Source organism: Erigeron canadensis, chromosome 5, assembly GCF_010389155.1.
Source record: "Erigeron canadensis isolate Cc75 chromosome 5, C_canadensis_v1, whole genome shotgun sequence".
NCBI classification, from domain to species: Eukaryota; Viridiplantae; Streptophyta; class Magnoliopsida; order Asterales; family Asteraceae; genus Erigeron; species Erigeron canadensis.
This window is the reverse complement of record NC_057765.1, coordinates 42,426,701-42,445,132: the sequence shown is the minus strand read 5'-3', so window position 1 is coordinate 42,445,132 and position 18,432 is coordinate 42,426,701. Positions and strand designations below refer to the sequence as shown.

At 31.4% G+C, this 18,432-nt stretch overlaps 1 protein-coding gene and 2 pseudogenes across 2 annotated transcripts; all 3 read right to left on the bottom strand.

Annotated features, from left to right (window-relative positions):
- Nucleotides 1–436: 436 nt before the first annotated feature.
- Nucleotides 437–1,922, bottom strand: LOC122600502 (annotated as a pseudogene).
- Nucleotides 1,923–5,684: 3,762 nt separating this feature from the next.
- On the bottom strand, nt 5,685–9,303 carry LOC122600501 (hydroxymethylglutaryl-CoA lyase, mitochondrial-like). 2 transcript variants are annotated; one of them, XM_043773225.1, is made up of 9 exons: nt 9,176–9,303; nt 8,519–8,718; nt 8,200–8,350; nt 7,844–8,023; nt 7,656–7,736; nt 7,409–7,572; nt 6,747–6,883; nt 6,222–6,337; nt 5,685–6,137 (listed from the first exon to the last, which is right to left on the bottom strand). In XM_043773225.1, exons 2-9 carry the CDS (start codon nt 8,707–8,709, stop codon nt 5,913–5,915), a joined length of 1,245 nt encoding a protein of 414 aa, XP_043629160.1. In that variant the 5' UTR covers nt 8,710–8,718; nt 9,176–9,303; the 3' UTR covers nt 5,685–5,912. The 2 variants fall into 2 exon arrangements, with proteins under 2 accessions (XP_043629160.1, XP_043629162.1); XM_043773227.1 differs by lacking the exon at nt 9,176–9,303 and adding an exon at nt 8,999–9,024.
- A 7,588-nt stretch (nt 9,304–16,891) lies between these two features.
- On the bottom strand, nt 16,892–17,939 carry LOC122601855 (annotated as a pseudogene).
- Nucleotides 17,940–18,432: the final 493 nt, after the last annotated feature.

Here is an 18,432-nt window from a genome sequence, read left to right as displayed (position 1 = left end):
GTATGTGTGTATATGGAGAAAGAGAAACTTTGCTTAGGCAGAAAAACAGAGACTGATCATCAACTCAAACCTCACCTCTCTCTCTTCCTTACACAAAAAGACTCATCTTTTTTTTTATTTTATTTCATGCCTTGTCTGCATCTTGAAATATTGACATATATTGTCAGACGTTTAAGTGGCACACAATTGATACCGATATATACTATATTGATGTTAGGAACCTTACCTTTCTCAACCATGATGTTAGCCTTAACTGCACGACAGGAACAATTTTCAAAAACTGAAGAAATATGAAGGCAAACCTAAAATGGCTGATACCAAAATTTAGTATTAAGCCATGACATCCATATTGAAAGTATGAGACCTGCACAAGCAGGATAGCAAATAAAAGCAATAGAGTGTAAAACAAGTCACAAGAAGGAAAAAGGGCATAAAATAGATCCAACCAGCTTGTATTCATTATATTAGCAAAACATCATTTAACTACTCGAATCCACAATCACTTTTTTTTTCGTTTCTCTTACAAATTTTCTGTCTAGGTAGTGAAACTAGGAGAATCCATCAATATTTTGGCACCAGTTTGCCAATCAATTTGGAGAGAGTGGTATCTAATGATCCAGCAGCGATTGAGTCAATTAACAATGATAATGTTGATACATCCAGTGTGTAACCCCTTCCATCCATTTCGTGTAAAAGCATCTCTACATCAACATAGTGCTTGTTTTCTAGATATCCTTGGAGAAGAACACGATAAGTAACATTATTTGGCACGCAACCCCTCTGGTACATTTTTAGAAACAACTGCTTTGCATCCCCCCACGAACCTTCCAGACACAAACAACTAATCATCACATTATACGTTTGAACATCAGGTTGCAAACCTTTAACCATTAGGTCCTTGAAAAGATCCCTTGCAATATCCAACTTTTGGCATTTCTTTGCACCATCCATGAGGATAGTGTACACAATGACATTTGAATTTAGGTTGCTATTACCCATTAAATTGAACAAAGAGATTGCATCTTCTATTAGATGGTTGTTGCAAAGACCCTCTAGAATAATGCCATAAGTCAACTAATCTGGGATTTGGCCTTGTGCTCGCATCTCATCAAAGAGTATCCGTGCAGCCCCACAACGTCCAACCTTAAACATTCCTTGTAAATGGTGCTGTAAGTGATTGTATTGGGTTTCAAACCTTTTCTACTCATTTCACCAAACATTTTCAAGGCCTCATCTATCCGCGAATTCTTGCAATACCCGTTTAACAAACTGTTGTAAGCAATAACATCAGGGATGATGCCTTTGGCCACCATTGAATCAAACAATGTCATTGCTTTGGTCATTTCACCTCGCAGACAGTAACCATCTATGAGCGAACTGTATGTCACTATGTTCGGTTCCTTGCCTTTCTCAACCATGATATTGATAACACCCTCTGCGTCTTCCGTCTTACCTTCTTTGCATAATGAATCAACTAATACGTTAAAGGTGTGAACACTTGGAGAGATCCTATAATCCTCCATTTCTGCTAGCTAGCATCTTACACACCTCATCCCACTGACTTAATTTACATAGGCCGGAAATCAAAGTGCTGTATGTGACGGGATGAAAGACCATCTCTTTGAATAGCTTGAAGGCATCATCAATCATTTGGTCCTTGCAAAGACTATCAATGATGGTGTTGTATGTAATTACATCAGGTTTGCAGCCTTTATCATCCATCATCCTAAGCAAAGAAAGGGCAGTAACGTTGTTACCCAACTTGCAAAGGCCCTTGATCATTGTAGAGTACATAGTAGCATCAGGTTCACAGAGTTTGAGTCTGATGAGTTTCTTGAAGAAGATTTCGGCCTCAAGAATCCGATCTTCTAAGACGAGTCCGTCTAAAAGCGTCATTGGTTCGATGCAAATGACAACAACTCTTGATGGCAATGCTGGTAGTGTAGTATTGCACACATTCGATTAAAGAGATCAATGGAAGAAGAATAATGCTTCATTTTGGTGACAGAATTCAAGAGCTGCGTAAAATCAACAACAGAAGGAAAAGGTTTTGTGTGAGTCATTTCATCGAACAGGTGGAGGGCATCTTCCAGATTGGAAACTTTCTGATATTTTGTAGAAGGAGAAGGAGGAGCGGGGTCGATGTCAAAATGATTTGAAGAATGAGAATGGAAAGCAGATGTTGTTACTGTATATGTATTAGAAGAAGAAGAAGAAATAAGAAGATGGAAATAAGAAGCGGATATACCTTTGAGCTTGAAGAAACAATCTGTTTGGTTCACCAATTTCGCCATTTTTCCGCACACCATCAATCAATCAATCAAAACCTTATTTTTGTATTTTAATATGCAAAATCAATGCCATTTAATTGGTTTCGATTCTCCAGAAAGGATCAAGTTAATACTCCATTATTGATATCATTTAATTTAATTAGATATTCTATTTTACTTTCTGGTATATATCATATAGATGCATACTCGGTTTCTATTTTTTTTGTTTCACTCCACTGGCCCCACTCTGAGTCCCCTCATGGAGATGAAGTAATCACGTGGTTTTGATGCTTTATACAAAATGTAATTTGTGATTATGTTGTCTTTTAAGTTAATACTTGTAAGTTGTAACCGATTAAATATGTTTTACTAACATGTGCTATAATATTTATACTCATATTTAAAATCAGCTGTGTAGCTTATAAGAAATCTTTTTCATCGATCATGCCCATATTGATCACATCGAGTAAGCATAAACTCTTATAGTTCGTTTACACCCAGCACAAATAAACGATTAACAGACCTCGAAGGTAAATGATTATCGCAAATATGTGAGATAACATTCCACAATAGAAGTTGTTCATCTGATAACTATTTAACAATCATATAATCGCTATCAAATATAACATCCAGATACAAAAAAAGCCCAAATTTTTCAAGTTCAAATTTAGACGTTTAGTTATTTTAAACACCGGAGATAATCCTTAAATAAATTTTAAGGAATGGGATAATTACTTGTATAGACAAATTGAAGACCCTATTTTACAATATGGACACCCTTTTGAAAAGTATCCAATTTAGACAATGTTCCCGTAGTAAATAGTTTTAAATCACACGGATAAAAATCAGCTAATAGATACTGTATTTGACATCTGGCTCTTTTGTTTTCTTTTCTTTTTCATCTTCCCTATTACATAGCTAGCTCATCCTCTTTCTTCTTTCTTTCACCCAAAATACCATCTCCTTTTTCTTTCATTATACAACTGAAGAGTTAAGTTAAAATCATAAGTCTGATAAGATGGTGTTGTATGTGGCTCTATTATACCAACCTCTACAGACGGGTCTCAAATATTTAGTCTTCCCTTTTTATCAGTGGAGTAAGTTAGCTATTGGGTTTTTTTTAGTAACTTGCTAAATGTCAACAAGATATTGTTAAAACAAAAGAGTAAATCATTGGGTAATTCAATCCAACGTTAATAGAAGTAAGATATTGAGGTCTACATAAACTTGGCTTGACTCGTCTCTGATCATACAAATAGTTTTTGACTTTTTAATTTTTATGTAGAATCCCAACGATTTTGTTAAATATATACCTGTATTTGACGTCAATGAGCTATCTTTCATAAACGAAATTTGGCTAGGCTCTATTTAATAATGGACTAGATTTTAGACTCGTGTCCAACACTGGACACGAGCTTATAATATTATCAATATTAGTTCTTCATACATTTAAGTCATAAAAGCTTATAATGTTGAAAATATATTTTCAAGTAATAATACAATAATAACAGGTTCGTCACTGTTATTATTAGTTGAGACATAGTGTTGGAATTGTTTGTTGTAGTCATTCTCTATTATAGAATTTTTTTAAAGCAGTTGCACCAATAATGTAATATTATTATGAAAGATAATTAAAAATTAAAATATAAACATACTTGTGATCTCGTACTTGACATTCAAGTAGATATTTTTAATTATGATGTGGAGCCATAACACAGAGAAGTTTATTTCAATCATTTGTCCTATGATAACTTAGATAACAATTAGGATTGTTTTTCTATTCTTTGAGAACAATTAGTACTTTTAATTTGAGTGACAATAGTAATTTTAAACATTAATACACAAAACTAATATATAAAAAAAAGAAGATTTTGTACCTTTTTGATTGAGAGATATAGTGAAATTTTAATGGAGTTCATATTAATTTGGATTTAGCATTCAACTAACCCTCTGTTGTAAATCGTGTTTTGTTGTGTGATCGTCTCATGTTCTGTGATTCCTATAGGTATCAATTTATAATATTTTCTTATAAGAAATATTTATCTTTAGTCATGTAGTCGACATTGATATTTATATGTAGAAATCTATATTTTACTTTTATATAATAATAAGTCAAGAAAAGTTAAAATTGAAATCTTGAGAAAGTCGAGAGATGTAATTACACGGATTGCTTATAGCATTTTAGATATAAGATAAACTATTAAATATATAAATTTAAATTAAAAATGTAAGTAAAAACAAATTTAAAAGAATATACTTCTAAAACATTAAACACATATATTATATTTCATCTTTTGAAATATTTTTTTATACATAATATTTTATATGTTTAAATTGTTTTAACTAATTAAATGATTAAAAAAATTTAAAACTTTATTCAAATTGATGGCTAAAAATAAATATAAATTAAGTATTAAGGGTTAAAAATTATAAATTATTGATGGAAACCAAAAAGTGTAAATTAATGAGACTTTTTCGATAAACAATAATATAATAATATATTTGGAAAATGATTATTAGAATTTTTAGTTTATAATTAAATTTAATGATGACATAAGCGAAAGCCGATTTGATAAAATTAAGCGATTTGATTGGTTAATAAGTTATTAGTTCAACTGTCTTATAGTATATATTAAAATTAAGATTCATAAAAAAAAAAAAAAAAATCACCCTGAACCCTTGATGATAATAACAATATATTGGCACCAAAGCTGATATAAGCTAAATCTGATGTCTCTAGAATCATATGAAATCTAAACATGCTTACGAACTAAGTGTTTATAAATTCGCACATGGCCTTTTGAATTCTATTACTATGTGTCAATTTGGTTAATGAGTTAAAGCAATCCATCATGGGTATTGTTTGTCACTTTTTCAGGAAATTGATTCGTATCTTCATGTTGAAGAAGTTAGATTGCAATTTTTCAATATGCAGTCATAATTTATCTTTTGATTCACCGAGTATTTATTTATCTCTTTGAAGTTTCATTTAAACAATAAATAGTCTGGGACATTACTCACACTAGGCTAGCACTTGCACAGAGATGAAATAAGAAATGGAAAAAGAGAGCCACATGTCAAATATATATTGGTTGGTCTTTTTCCGTGTGTTAAAAAACTTTATACCAAGAAAATATTGTCTAAATTGGATACTTTTCAAAAAGCTGTCCATATTGTAAAATAGGGGCTTCAATTTGTCTATACAAATAATTATCCCTTAAAAAATACCAATGTTTCAACTTTCAACTTTTAACAGGCACGAGGCTAAAGTGATTGACCGATAAGTCAACGTTGACATAAAATTCACTGTTACAAAGAAAAATGACCGATAAGTCAACGTTGACATAAAATTCACTGTAACAAAGAAAAATGACCGATAAGTCAACCAGGTTTCTGTTGACATAGAATTCACTCTAACAAAGAAAAATAACAGTACAATATATAATTGTATAAGGTTTATAGTACAAACAAATATATCGATCCAGTATGCCAAATGGCCTGTGCAACAAACATCTTGCCCTTGACTATGTCCTATATACGAATTCCCTATAATTTTAGTAACCAAATTAATGATTTCTCTGTAAATGTTCCAATATATTAGTAAAAAGTACTATACGTATGAGAGAAAACGGCACAACAGTCTTATGTTTTGGAGGCAACAGCAACCTTTGAGCCAGATGTGCGGCCCAAATATTTACAAATGAACTCACCCGTTTGCAAGAGCTTTGTCATATCAACATTTGTTTTGATACCAAGCCCGTTAAGCATGTACACTACATCTTCAGTGGCGACATTGCCAGAAGCTCCCTTAGCATATGGACACCCTCCTAGTCCCGCTACAGAAGAATCCACAATGCTTATTCCCATCTGTCATGATTTATAATGTCAAGCACACCGAATGTTATGTTAGAAGATAGATCACCACTTTGTAGGTGTAAGTAGTTAGCTTACTTGGAGGGATACTAAAATGTTTGGAAGAGATTGGCCATAAGTATCGTGAAAGTGAACCGCAAGCTTTTCAACAGGCACAACTTCCATGACTGCTTGAAGCATAGGAATTACAGTCCCTGGGAAAGAAGGAATACTGCTTAAGTAGAGAATATACATGTCCATGATCTATGCTTTCTCTTATTAGAAAGAATATGTATATGATTGCGGAGATGAAAGAAGTAGACGAAAAACTAGAGAGAGTAGTAAAACAGTTAACAAATCACATTGGGTCAAACAGGAAGCTAAATTTTCTTAAAAGAAAACTGGCCAAACATGTTTAAACTCGAAAGTATTGGACAAAACCTGTTTCGGGTCAACAGAAACTGTACCTAAAAGGTTGCCGCTTTTGCCCAATATCCCAACCTGCCCGACCGCAAAGCCCAGAACAGTCACGCTATCCAGTAATCTCTCTGTTAACTAAAACTGTGTCTAAAACTTATCAGTCTACTGCATACACTGACAAAGTACTATGATGTTGAAAGTTACCTGGTGTACCAATCCCTATTGTATCACCAAGTGAGATTTCCCTGCAACCCATTTCGTGAAGTTGTTTCGCAACATATGCAACTTTCAATGGATTAATTGCCCCTTCAACTGGACAACCAATCACACATGATACATACCTGTAAAAATGCCAACTATCAAATGTTACTACAGTAGATAGAGGTACCCTTTTTGACCCATCTTATGCCTGAAAATGTGTTGGTTAGATTGTATTCTATCTCAAACGAGTCGAATGGCTGAAAATTTTAAACTCGGGTAAAATGGCAATGGGTCAAATAGCCGAAAGTCATCCAAAAGTGTTTTTAAACGACTGAAAACTTCTGAGGTTGCTCTAGTTTTAACAACTATATAACTATATGGATTCTATAAGTTTATTTAATGCAATAAATTTCAATAATTCTAAGTAAACCGGTATTAATGGGTCATGCAACCTGACAGAACCAGTTTGGACGTTGGACCCATGCTAAAAATTGTCTGTGTAAACATAATAACCAACCTCCCCAGTTTGCCACCGCTGTTTGAAAACATTATTACGAATCCATTTATATTAACTCATTGTGCTTCACTATGAATCGCTGTCTTGTCGTATTATGAGAACAGGACAATCTAAGTGCTGGAATAACCAAAAAGAATCGAATGCATACCCACGAACAGGAATAGAGAGCTTTGTTGCAGCATTAACAACATCACGGTAACGAACAAGACTTTCTTCAACAGTACAGTTAATGTTTGCCTTTGAGAAAGACTCGGAAGCTGAAGCAAAAACGGCTATTTCCTTTGCTCCAGCAGCATATGCAGCTTCAAAACCCTGGTTAATAAACAACCATATAAATCATACATACACCAGATGAAAAAAGATCTATGTATCTTATGAAGATGAACAACACATACCTTCAAATTCGGTGTCAACACTGGTAATATTGCACCTTCCAAGTCTTTAACCGCTTTCATAACATCCTTAGCATCAGCCAGCTTTAGTAATAACATAGATGTAATTAGGCAAATTTAGTAAGAAGCTTTTAGCGGAGACACACACACGAGCCCACACACATACACATAACTTTCGAAAGACAGGCTACCTGAGGTACCCATTTAGGAGAAACAAAACTTGTGGCCTCAACAACAGATAATCCACAAGAAACAAGCCTATGAATCAATTCTATCTTAACAGAGGTAGGTACGGTATTCTTCTCATTTTGTAACCCGTCCCTCGGACCAACTTCCACTATCTTCACATAACTTGGCATACCTCTAAAAATCTGATGAAAAAGATAACAAAATTAGCATATAAACACAAATCTTGTTTTTCATAAAGCTCCCTCATCTAGGTAAAAAAGTACTATATGCTTTTAACTTGCAAATTCATAATTTGAACTTTGTAAATTCTAAAAAAAGTAATGGGTTTAATAAGAAAGTGTAAGTAATCGATCACCACCGTATGAGTTATGTCCTTTGGGCCCGTATCATTGCTATACAACGTGTTCCTAACGTTTGCTACTTGACACCGATTATCATTGTGTATGATCTCTCTTTTATGGTTTCTCCAAATGAAAGTTTCTCGCCGGTTTTCTTTACTATAATCTTCCCTGAAAATATATAAGCAATTCGACATCATTTACAATTTTTCGTTTTCTACTCCTAATAGTCAACTACTAATCATTTTAAGTGAAGTTTCGTAATTAAACAAATCCGCTTTGAATTATACCCGGCCAAATGCAGATAAATAAAAAGTTAGAGAAAAAAACGAAACGCACTTATAGCTATTGGAGGATCCTCGGGTAATTCCTTCAATCCAGCAAAATCCCAATCCATTATTATTAATAATATTATTGTCGTCTCCACTAGTGCTACAACGTTTAGAGGAAAACCTTCTGGAAGTATGATCAATATTGCTAAGGCTGGGTAAGTTGTCCAACCAACCAATTGGCTCCTCCAAACTCGACATTTTCAATATCTGAAACACAATCATTAAAAATTGTATATCCTGCTGATAAAAAAATCCCTGCCACCGACACGGATTATTGGTGGCGGGGATTTTGTTTAAACAACTTTCCGTGTTTTTTGTTTTTGTTTAATGAACTCGATCTTTTGTAACATTAAACAAAAAAAAACGCGTAAAAGTTGTTTTCATTAAAATAACAAATCATAAGTAACAGAGTAAACAACAAAAAAATTTTATGAATGAATTGTAATATAAAGTCACAATTGTTGTTAAGGCTGCTGAAGAAACGTACAATTGAACAAAAAATGGAAATTAAGGCTGCTGAAGAGATGATTGTTGTTAGTCGAAATGAATGAATTGTAATATAAAGTCACACAAAAAAAAAAAATAAAAAAAAATATATAGTTTGGTAAACGGTAGCGATTAAAAAGAGGAAATGTAGTTGTTGGGATGAGTAGAAGATGCGTACCTAACTGGGGTGGGTGTGTGTGAGAGAGAGATTTTACGTGGTGGCGGAATTGAATGGGTATGGAGGGCAGAAACGGAAATGGGAAGGTGGTTTTCAGTTGGAAAGTAGTTGATGATTTCTTCACTTTCAATTCTCTCTCGCGTTACACCTTTCCTTTTATATTACTCGTATACTACTTTTTTTTTATTATTATTATTTTTTTAATTCTGGTGTGTAAGATGAGCCGATAAATTTGATTCTACGTGTATAACTTTTCATTTATGATACGAGTATATTTTTATTAAAGACAATGTTAAACGAAACTCTTAAGGCTTCATTTGACGTGCATAAAAGGGTTGTACATTTCCATATCAAATGTCTGGTCTCTGAATTTTATGATAAGTATACAACTAATTAATGCATCTTAACAAAAGCCTTTAAGGCTTTGTTTAGCAAAACCCTTATTAATTATAACATTTGAATAAAACATATTTCTGATATCCAACGCCACTATAATTAGCAAGAATTGAGCTTTCAATTCATAAATAAAACCTGAGTCCCGCTACTTAAACGATAAAGTAAGTGTTGACCATTTACATTACTTTTAACTTGTCGTATTATATTTTTAAGTTACATGTACTATTATGTATTTAATCTCTCATGACTTATAAAACAATGATATCAAAAATGACATATTGTTTTATACCGCGTCCTATCATCATGTAATAAAAGTTTATTGTGAAAATGATAATAATGATTAGTTACTTATAATTCTAAAAACAATATTTAGCAGTATCCTTTTCGAAATAATATTATCTAACTTGTTTTGAGAGGACTGGTATGTTAAGTCTTCACTTGATAATTGATAATTTGATATATACACAATTAATCCTACAAGAGAAACTAGTTTGTTACCACATGTGTTTTGTTGCAGACATCCTAAATATGTAAAGAATCTTTTGTTGATTTTATGGGCCCTTCAAATTCAACCAATAAGGTTATGATTGGCGCACGGAGAGCCGGGGACAATGTGAATTTCTACCACATCATTATATGAGATGCAAATTTAAATAAAAATCTTGTGATGGTAATAAACACGATCTTTCCGAATTATTAGTCAGACCTAATATACATCAAGTAGTCGAGTTTTTTTTTTTGTATATATTGACACAAACAAAACCCCACATGTCATAGAATTTACCAATGAGTAGTATTTAGTTGAAAGAATTTGTATATTTCTTTTAAACGAGAATTATCTATAATATAATTAAAAGAGGGGGTTAGGGGTACATTTGGCATCCCTAATTCACCTTTTTGAGTCTAATCCTCCATCCTTATTAATCCTCTACTTTTTTAATATTAATCTAAATTAATTTACACTTTTTGGTTTTCCATCACCAATTTACACTTTAACCCCAATCTAAAATAATTAATTTACACTTTTTGGTTTTCCATCATCAATTTACACTTCAACCCAATTTAAAAATAATTAACTAACACTTTTTTATTTCCATCACCAATTTATACTTTAATCCAATTTAAAAATAATTAATTATGCTTCTCAAAAAAAAAAAAAAGCCTACGTCTGATCAAACCAAAAAATAGTCGACTACTAGGGCTTTTTTTTAATATACTGTTTGTAGTAAGTTTAGATTTAATAAACTGTAAATTTTTAATTTAACTAAATTTGAAAAAAAAAAGGTAAACTGAAATCAATATTTATATGGAGTTAATTTTCATATGTTTCATTTTTTAGTTTCGTATTGATTAAATTGTGATATTGGTCATAGGGATTTAATATACTTGAATTCTAATTTTTAGCTTTGATTAATATATTTTAAGACTACCCGTCCATTAAACGGGCTTGAGCACTAGTTACATATAATTTGCTCTTTATCATTCAAAGGAAAAAGTCTTTTTAAATTAAAATAGTCAATTGTTTTAACTGGATCTATTATATATCTAATGTTGAGTAGACATACAAGTAAAAACCACGAAGTCCATTCGGGGATTAGATCTCCTACCTTCAATGTGAAACTTTGATACCCCAACTACGTGAGTTGGTATCATCACTACATTTAAAGTTATCTCTATATATAATAAAATAAAATTGTTTCCTATAAGTATTTTTAGAAAAATTTTTATGTGAGAAATCCATATTTCATTTTAAAATGTTTTTATTTTTATTATGATGTCATATATAAATAAAATAAAAATAACCCTTTACATGTTTAATAAATATATTAATCATTTATTTAAAGAAAAAAAAATCCCTCTTATATAATACTACAAATAAAATGTATTTTCTTATTTGTTTAATGCGGTAGTCATTTTCATTTTATAATTTACTATTGTGTTAGTTGATTTATTAACTATATAATTATTGTGTTGGTTGAATTATTAAATTTATATTAAGTTATAATGTTTTAATAACAAACATTATATATTATATATATATAAAATTTTATTATATTTCATACTTTTAGAATTTTAATTAACATGCCCGGAAACCCAGATTGATTAACTAGTAATTGACTATAAGTAAAAAGTGATGCATGAAAGTTGAAAATTATTTATTTTAATGGGTACAAAATTTATAGATTTCAAACCGTTTTGATTTTACCGATACTCAATGTAAACTATCATTAGCTAAAGGATCACAAACAACTTATATTTATATATGAAAAATGATATTTCCTCCTAAAATTTAGTCTAATAATCCTCTTAACAATTTTAAAATATGATAAGCTAGCGTAATGCACTTATTCTTTTTCCTGTTTTTATTCATGAATTTTAGGGAAAATATTCTCTCAAGTTACTAATAACTTGATAAGTCAAGTTACAGTAATCTTGACCCTTGATTTAAAATCAAGGATTAAGATTAAATAATCATCTTTTAATCTTAACCCTTAATTTTAAATCAAGTTTCAAGATTTACCAAACTTTGAGGGAATCTCTTCCCTGAATTTTATTACTTGTCATCGTCCTATGATTTGAAAAATATTTAAGCTATTTGGTTAAAAGGATTATATTAATTATATTCATTTATCTATACCTACTTATAAAGAGAATAGCCCATTTATTTTTTTGAAAATGTTGAAAGTTACTCTAGGCGATATGATCGAAATACCCTTATCTTTTTTTTTCCCCTGACACTCTCTTCTTTATCCAATAATTTAATTATTTCCATCAATATAATTATAGCACCCTTGATGAAGTAAATCACACCACTAATCCTTAAATTCTTACAATAACTATACTAACCATTATATCAATTATATTTATATTAATAGTCTACGCTACTCCTCATCACCACCACCCGTCTCCACGCCATCCGTCGCTACCGCATTAACACCGTCACATTGTAAAAGCACCATGCTAGCATTATTATAGAAGATATATGTCCATGTGTAAACACTTGTACTAAACATTTGGTTGGACTTTGGTTGGACACGGGTGCTGTTCGTTTCAAGCCACAAAAAAAAGCGAAAAATATCAACTACTAAGAAATAACAGCAAGCAAGTATTCAACAATCTAAAAAAAGAAAAAAAAATGGGAAAACGACAATCCCAAAACCTCGTGTATTATTTTAATAGTACTTAGAGATTTATATATATTGAGTTTCAATATATATAAATCCTTATAATAATTGTAAAACAAAAAGTGTATGATCAATATCACAACTTAATAAATACGAAAGTTAAAGAAGAAACATATGAAAATTAATTACATATAAATATTAATTTCAGTTTACATTTTTTTCAACTTTAGTTAAATAAAAAGAGAAACAAAAAATGTATGACTGATATCACAACTTAATCAATACGAAAGGTAAAAAAGAAACATATGAAAATTAATTCCATATAAATATTGATTTCAGTTTACTTTTTTTTCAACTTTAGTTAGATAAAAAGGAGAAATAAAAGTTGTAGAGTATATAATTTGAAAAATACATACCAATTCATCAACAAGATCATTTCGAACGTTTTGATTTTCTTCAGGTTAAATATGAACAGAGTATATAAATAAATAAAAACCTTTTTTTGTAGTAAGTAGTCGATCGTATTTTTTTTTTTTGTAGGTTTTTTCTTAGGGTTGAGAATATGTGAGAGCTTTTTTAAGTGGTATATATATATAGATAATAATAATAAATTTTTTTTTAAAGGTCGGTCATTTTTTATTAAATAAATATTTAAAAAATTAGATTATTAATAAGGAGAGAATATTAGACTAAAGGAGGAGGATTAAGAGTGTCAAATGTATCTCTAACCCCCTCTTTTAATTATATTATAAATATTTTGGAATTTAAAAATAATATTTTTTAAAATTGTTTAATAGTTTACTATTTATTTAGGAAAAACAATATATATGTTAAAAACCAAAAATAATATAAAATAAAAAAAAAGACACTCTATCCCAAAAAATCACATTAAATCCTCATCATCTTATTCTATAAATGTTATGATATTGGTAAAATACATTCATTTAGAAACATTATCAAAAATTGAACATGCATTTTTTAATCTCACATGTAGGGTCTCTAGTACAAATCCCGGTACATAATTAGTTTTGATGATATCCTTAAAAATTAGAATTAACATTATTTTTTATATTTAACTTCTTTATAAAAACAAAGTATTTCCCTGTTTTAAACATTCTAAGTTTAAAATTCAAAATACTCTTAACTTTTAATATATTATCAACTTATACACTACATTTACTCAAACTACATCTCTCATTTATTAACTAATCTCGATATTTTTCAATCCCTATCTATCCAAACCTAAACTACCTTTATTTTTTATTTACTAAATTTAAATATTTCCACATAATATACTTATAATATCCTTAATAAAATTATATTTTTTTTATTATTATTTTTTTTAACTTATATTTTTCAACCTTTAAATATATTTACACTACACCTTTTACATCAATTATTTTTTATGTTTAATACCACCCCCTCGCCGTTACCATCACCATCACTAGCTGTTACCGCTATTTTCGTAACGTTTGAATAGGTATCCCTCTAATTTTATACTTGTGATAAGAGGCCAACCCAAAAATGGAAAGTTCTAAACTCCTGTACAATCTAGATGTCATTTGGTTTGGGCCCACTTTCTAGAAGGAACAACATTAATAATTTGCATTTATAAAATGGAAAACCAACACATACATACGTACAACAAATATTACTAAATTAAATTAAAGAATAACATTAACATGAACATGATGCACTTTTTTTTTTAACAAAGCACCTATAAATTTAATCTTATTATGTTAAGATAACTAACATACTGTTATCCAATAGAAAGAAAGGGTATCACAGAAGTATAAAAAGTTAATCATAGAAAACATTATACTTTCTGCACACTCCGATTAATTATGAAGTCATTCAGTTATTGGGGACCTTTCGGATTGGTTAAATCATTGAATTGAATACACATAATTAAAACCCAATCGAAGTTAATCATATATAGAAACCATTATCTTCCTATTTTTTTTTTCCATATACAAAAGGTCAAAAGTCTTTTGAGATTTAGCATGTATTTACTATTTCCTAAAGGCGTAGAATCCTTCCTTCCCTCTTGACAAAATGTAGTGTTTGTTTTTGACGCACTTTCCTACATAAAATGTAATGTTCCACCAATACGTTCTGAAAGCCGTTGTTCTTTCCGCTGGTTTTGCATCAAACCTATGCATTTCTACTGAATCATGTCTTCTGAATTCTCATCATCACTACTGTTTTTCAGACATCTTTCAGACCTATATATATGTGCAAAAACGGAGAAAGAGATTGTGATGTGATTAATGAGGTTGCCCTTAGCTGCACGACTAGTTCGTCTAATCTACAAACGACAATGCTTTTTTAGTAAAGCCAGTTATTATCGTTGGAGAATATAGCGTTGAGGCCTCAATAATCAAAATTTACAATTGACAAAAGCGATACTACGATGGTTGGCCTAAATATTTTATTAAGATTTCTAATTCAGGGCTGAAACAAGATTAATGATTAAGCTATGACATCCACAAAGCACGTATAAAACTTGTAGAGGAGAAAAAATCAAGCATACTATTTTCCTATCATCTGAGCCCATGAGTTATTTTGGAACGAGCCCAATAGTCAACTTAAACAGGGTTGTAGATAATAGCCCATTGGCAATTGAATCAATTAGCGATTCATGTAATGTTGAAACATGAGGCGTGTAACCTCTTCAGTCCATTTTCTGTAAAAGCATCTCTACATCAACACACTGAGTGTTCTATAGATATCCTTGAAAAAGAAGACGGTAAGTAACATTATCTGGCAGGAACCGCTCTAGTTCATTTCAAAAACAATTGCTTTCCATCCCCCAATAAGCCTTCAAGATACAGACAACTGATCATCACATTGTACGCCCATACATTAGGTTGCAAACCTTTTACCATCAGTTCCTGGAAAAGACCCCTTGCTATATCAAACTTTTCGCATGTGTTTGCATCATCAATAACGTTACTGTAAACAACAATATCTGAATTTAACTTGCTATCACCCCATTTAAGTGAGCAAAGAGAGTGCCTCATCCACTTCCCGGTTGCTACATAGACCCTCTAGAATCATTCCATAATTCAATTCACTTGGAATAAAGGCTTGTATATGCATCTCATCAAAGACTGTACATGCAGCCATGATGCTATAAGTGACTATATCAGGTTTCAAACCAATTCTTCACATTTCACTAAACATATGCATTTCACTAATGTACAATAGTAGCAATTAGCAGATATTTATGTGTATACAAGCAGTTCTGTAGGTGTGCACATGGAGAAACAAAAACCTATGGACAAGAATACCTGAAGGCTGATGTGCTCTTACCACGATCGAAGAAATTTGAGCAAGAAACTGTCGAGTATAGGTTTAAGTACAGACCTGAGACCCCTTCTGCACAAAGTGGCAGCTAATCCACAAAAACAATTCTATAATAGAATGTTTATAAGTTTTGAATATTTTAAGGTTGATTCTTAACACGGCTGATTTTACAACAGACCTCAAATAAAGCTATGACATGCACATGGTATATCAAAGTCAAACTCTTCACAGTAGGTAACGTCAATTAAGTGGCAAACATCTTCTCTCAAGAAAATACACAGGATATGTTACAGCTAGCAGCCATGAAATTGTAGAAACATCATACATATGTAACAGCTAGCGGCCATGAAATTGGGGAAACATCATACACCTACCATAACGTAACTCAAATCGACAATCACTTTCTCTCACTCAGACCTTTGCTTAGGCAGAAAAACAGAGACGGTTCATTCACTTAAACCTCGCTCTCTTTGTTCTTTAAATAGAAAGACTCATCACAAAACTACTTTTTCTTTACAATTTCATGTCCGGTCTGCATTTCAAAACATTGATATATGCTGATAGACATTAAAGTGGCATGCAATTGACAACGATAAATGATGAATGGAAAAACAGATGCCATACTGATGTTTCCCTTAACTGCACGACGGGAACAGTGTGCGAAAATTGAAGAAATATGGTAATTTGGAATGTAATCTACAAAAACAATGCTATGAAGGCAAACCTAGAATGGTTGATTAACCAAAGGTTGACTGAAACATGCATGAACCAAGATTAGTTATTAACCCGTGACATCAATATTATTAATATGAAACCTGCACAAGCAGAGTTATAGATAAACTCAAGCCAGTGTAAAACATGTCACTATAAGGAAAAACTGCAAAAAGAAAACGCCAAACAGCTAGTATCCATTTAATTATCAAAACATCATTCAACTACTCAAATCCACAATCACTTTTTTGCGTTTCTCTAATAATTTTTTTTTTTTTGTCTAAGTAGCAAAAACTGGGAGAATCCATCGATATTTTTGGCACGGCCTTGCAAATCAATTTAGAGAGAGTGCTATCTATGTTACTAAATTATATGAACCTTACCTTTGTCAACCATGATGTTGATAACACTTTGTGCTACTTCTGTCTTACCTTCCTTGCAGAATGCATCAACTAATACATTATAGGTCTGAACATCTAGAGAGATCCTGTAATCATCCATTTCTTTTAGAATCTTATACGCCTCATTCCACTGGCTTAATTTGCCAGAAATCAAAGAGGTGTATGTGATGACATCAGGTTGGATGCATTTTTGAAAGACCATCTCTTTAAAAAAGCTTGAAGGCGTCATCAATCATCGTGTCCTTGCAAAGGCCTTTAATCATTGTATTATACATAACAATGTAAGGTTCACAAAGTTTCTGTTTGATGAGCTAGCTTCTTGAAGAATCGCTCAGCCTCAAGAATCCAATTTTCTAGGATGAGTCCGTGTAAGAGTGTACTAAATATGAAGAAATGTGGTACAATAGCTCATTTAAAGCAAAAGCCAAGGAGTGCAAAAGCATCATTGGTGTGATGCAAGTGACAACAAGACTTGATGGCAATGCTGGAAGTGTAGACATTAACAGGAGCACACATTCGATTGAAGAGATGAATAATGTTTCATTTTGGTGACAGAATTCAAGAGCTGCGTAAAATCAATAACAGATGGAAGAGGGGTTGTGTGTGACATTTCATCGAACAGGTGGAGGGCATCTTCCAATTTTGAAAATTTTTGGTATTTAGAACGGCACTCAGGTGTTACTAATACTCACACTGGCTATGTTTTACACTTTTACTCCATTTATTTTACTGTTTAATATTAGCTTAGATTAAATTAGATTAGATTGGCTAATCACGTCGATGTAACCACACCGAACCTTTAACGAACCCATTTGAGTTCATTTACTAAAATAGGGAACGTTCTTACTTGTCATCTAGTATTATTCTCGCCGTTCAAAAAAAAAAAAAAAATCTAGTATTATTCTAATTGTAATATAATTGTTTAATGATGTTTCTAACACAGCCACCCTTTCTTTTTTTTTTTTTTTTTTTTTTTTTGCAAAAGAGTACACAAAGTAAAAGGTAAAAGTAATCACTAACTAAAAAAATTTAAGTGACACTTTTTCATTAGTTTTGCATAATTGTTAGACTTGTTACCTTATATTAAAAACGAGACGACTTGTTAAGTGATTTTCTATTTTTTTCAAAAATCAAGGTATGAACTTGGATTGAGTCAACGCTAATCACAAATTTATTATTGTTGATTTGTTGTAGTTTGTACTGAAGTCATATATTACATATTATACTTATGGTTACATTATTTTGTATTTAATGTGTATTTTTGACTCTTTTTTTTCAAACAACAAAATTTTTAGTTCGAATTTGACAATTAACG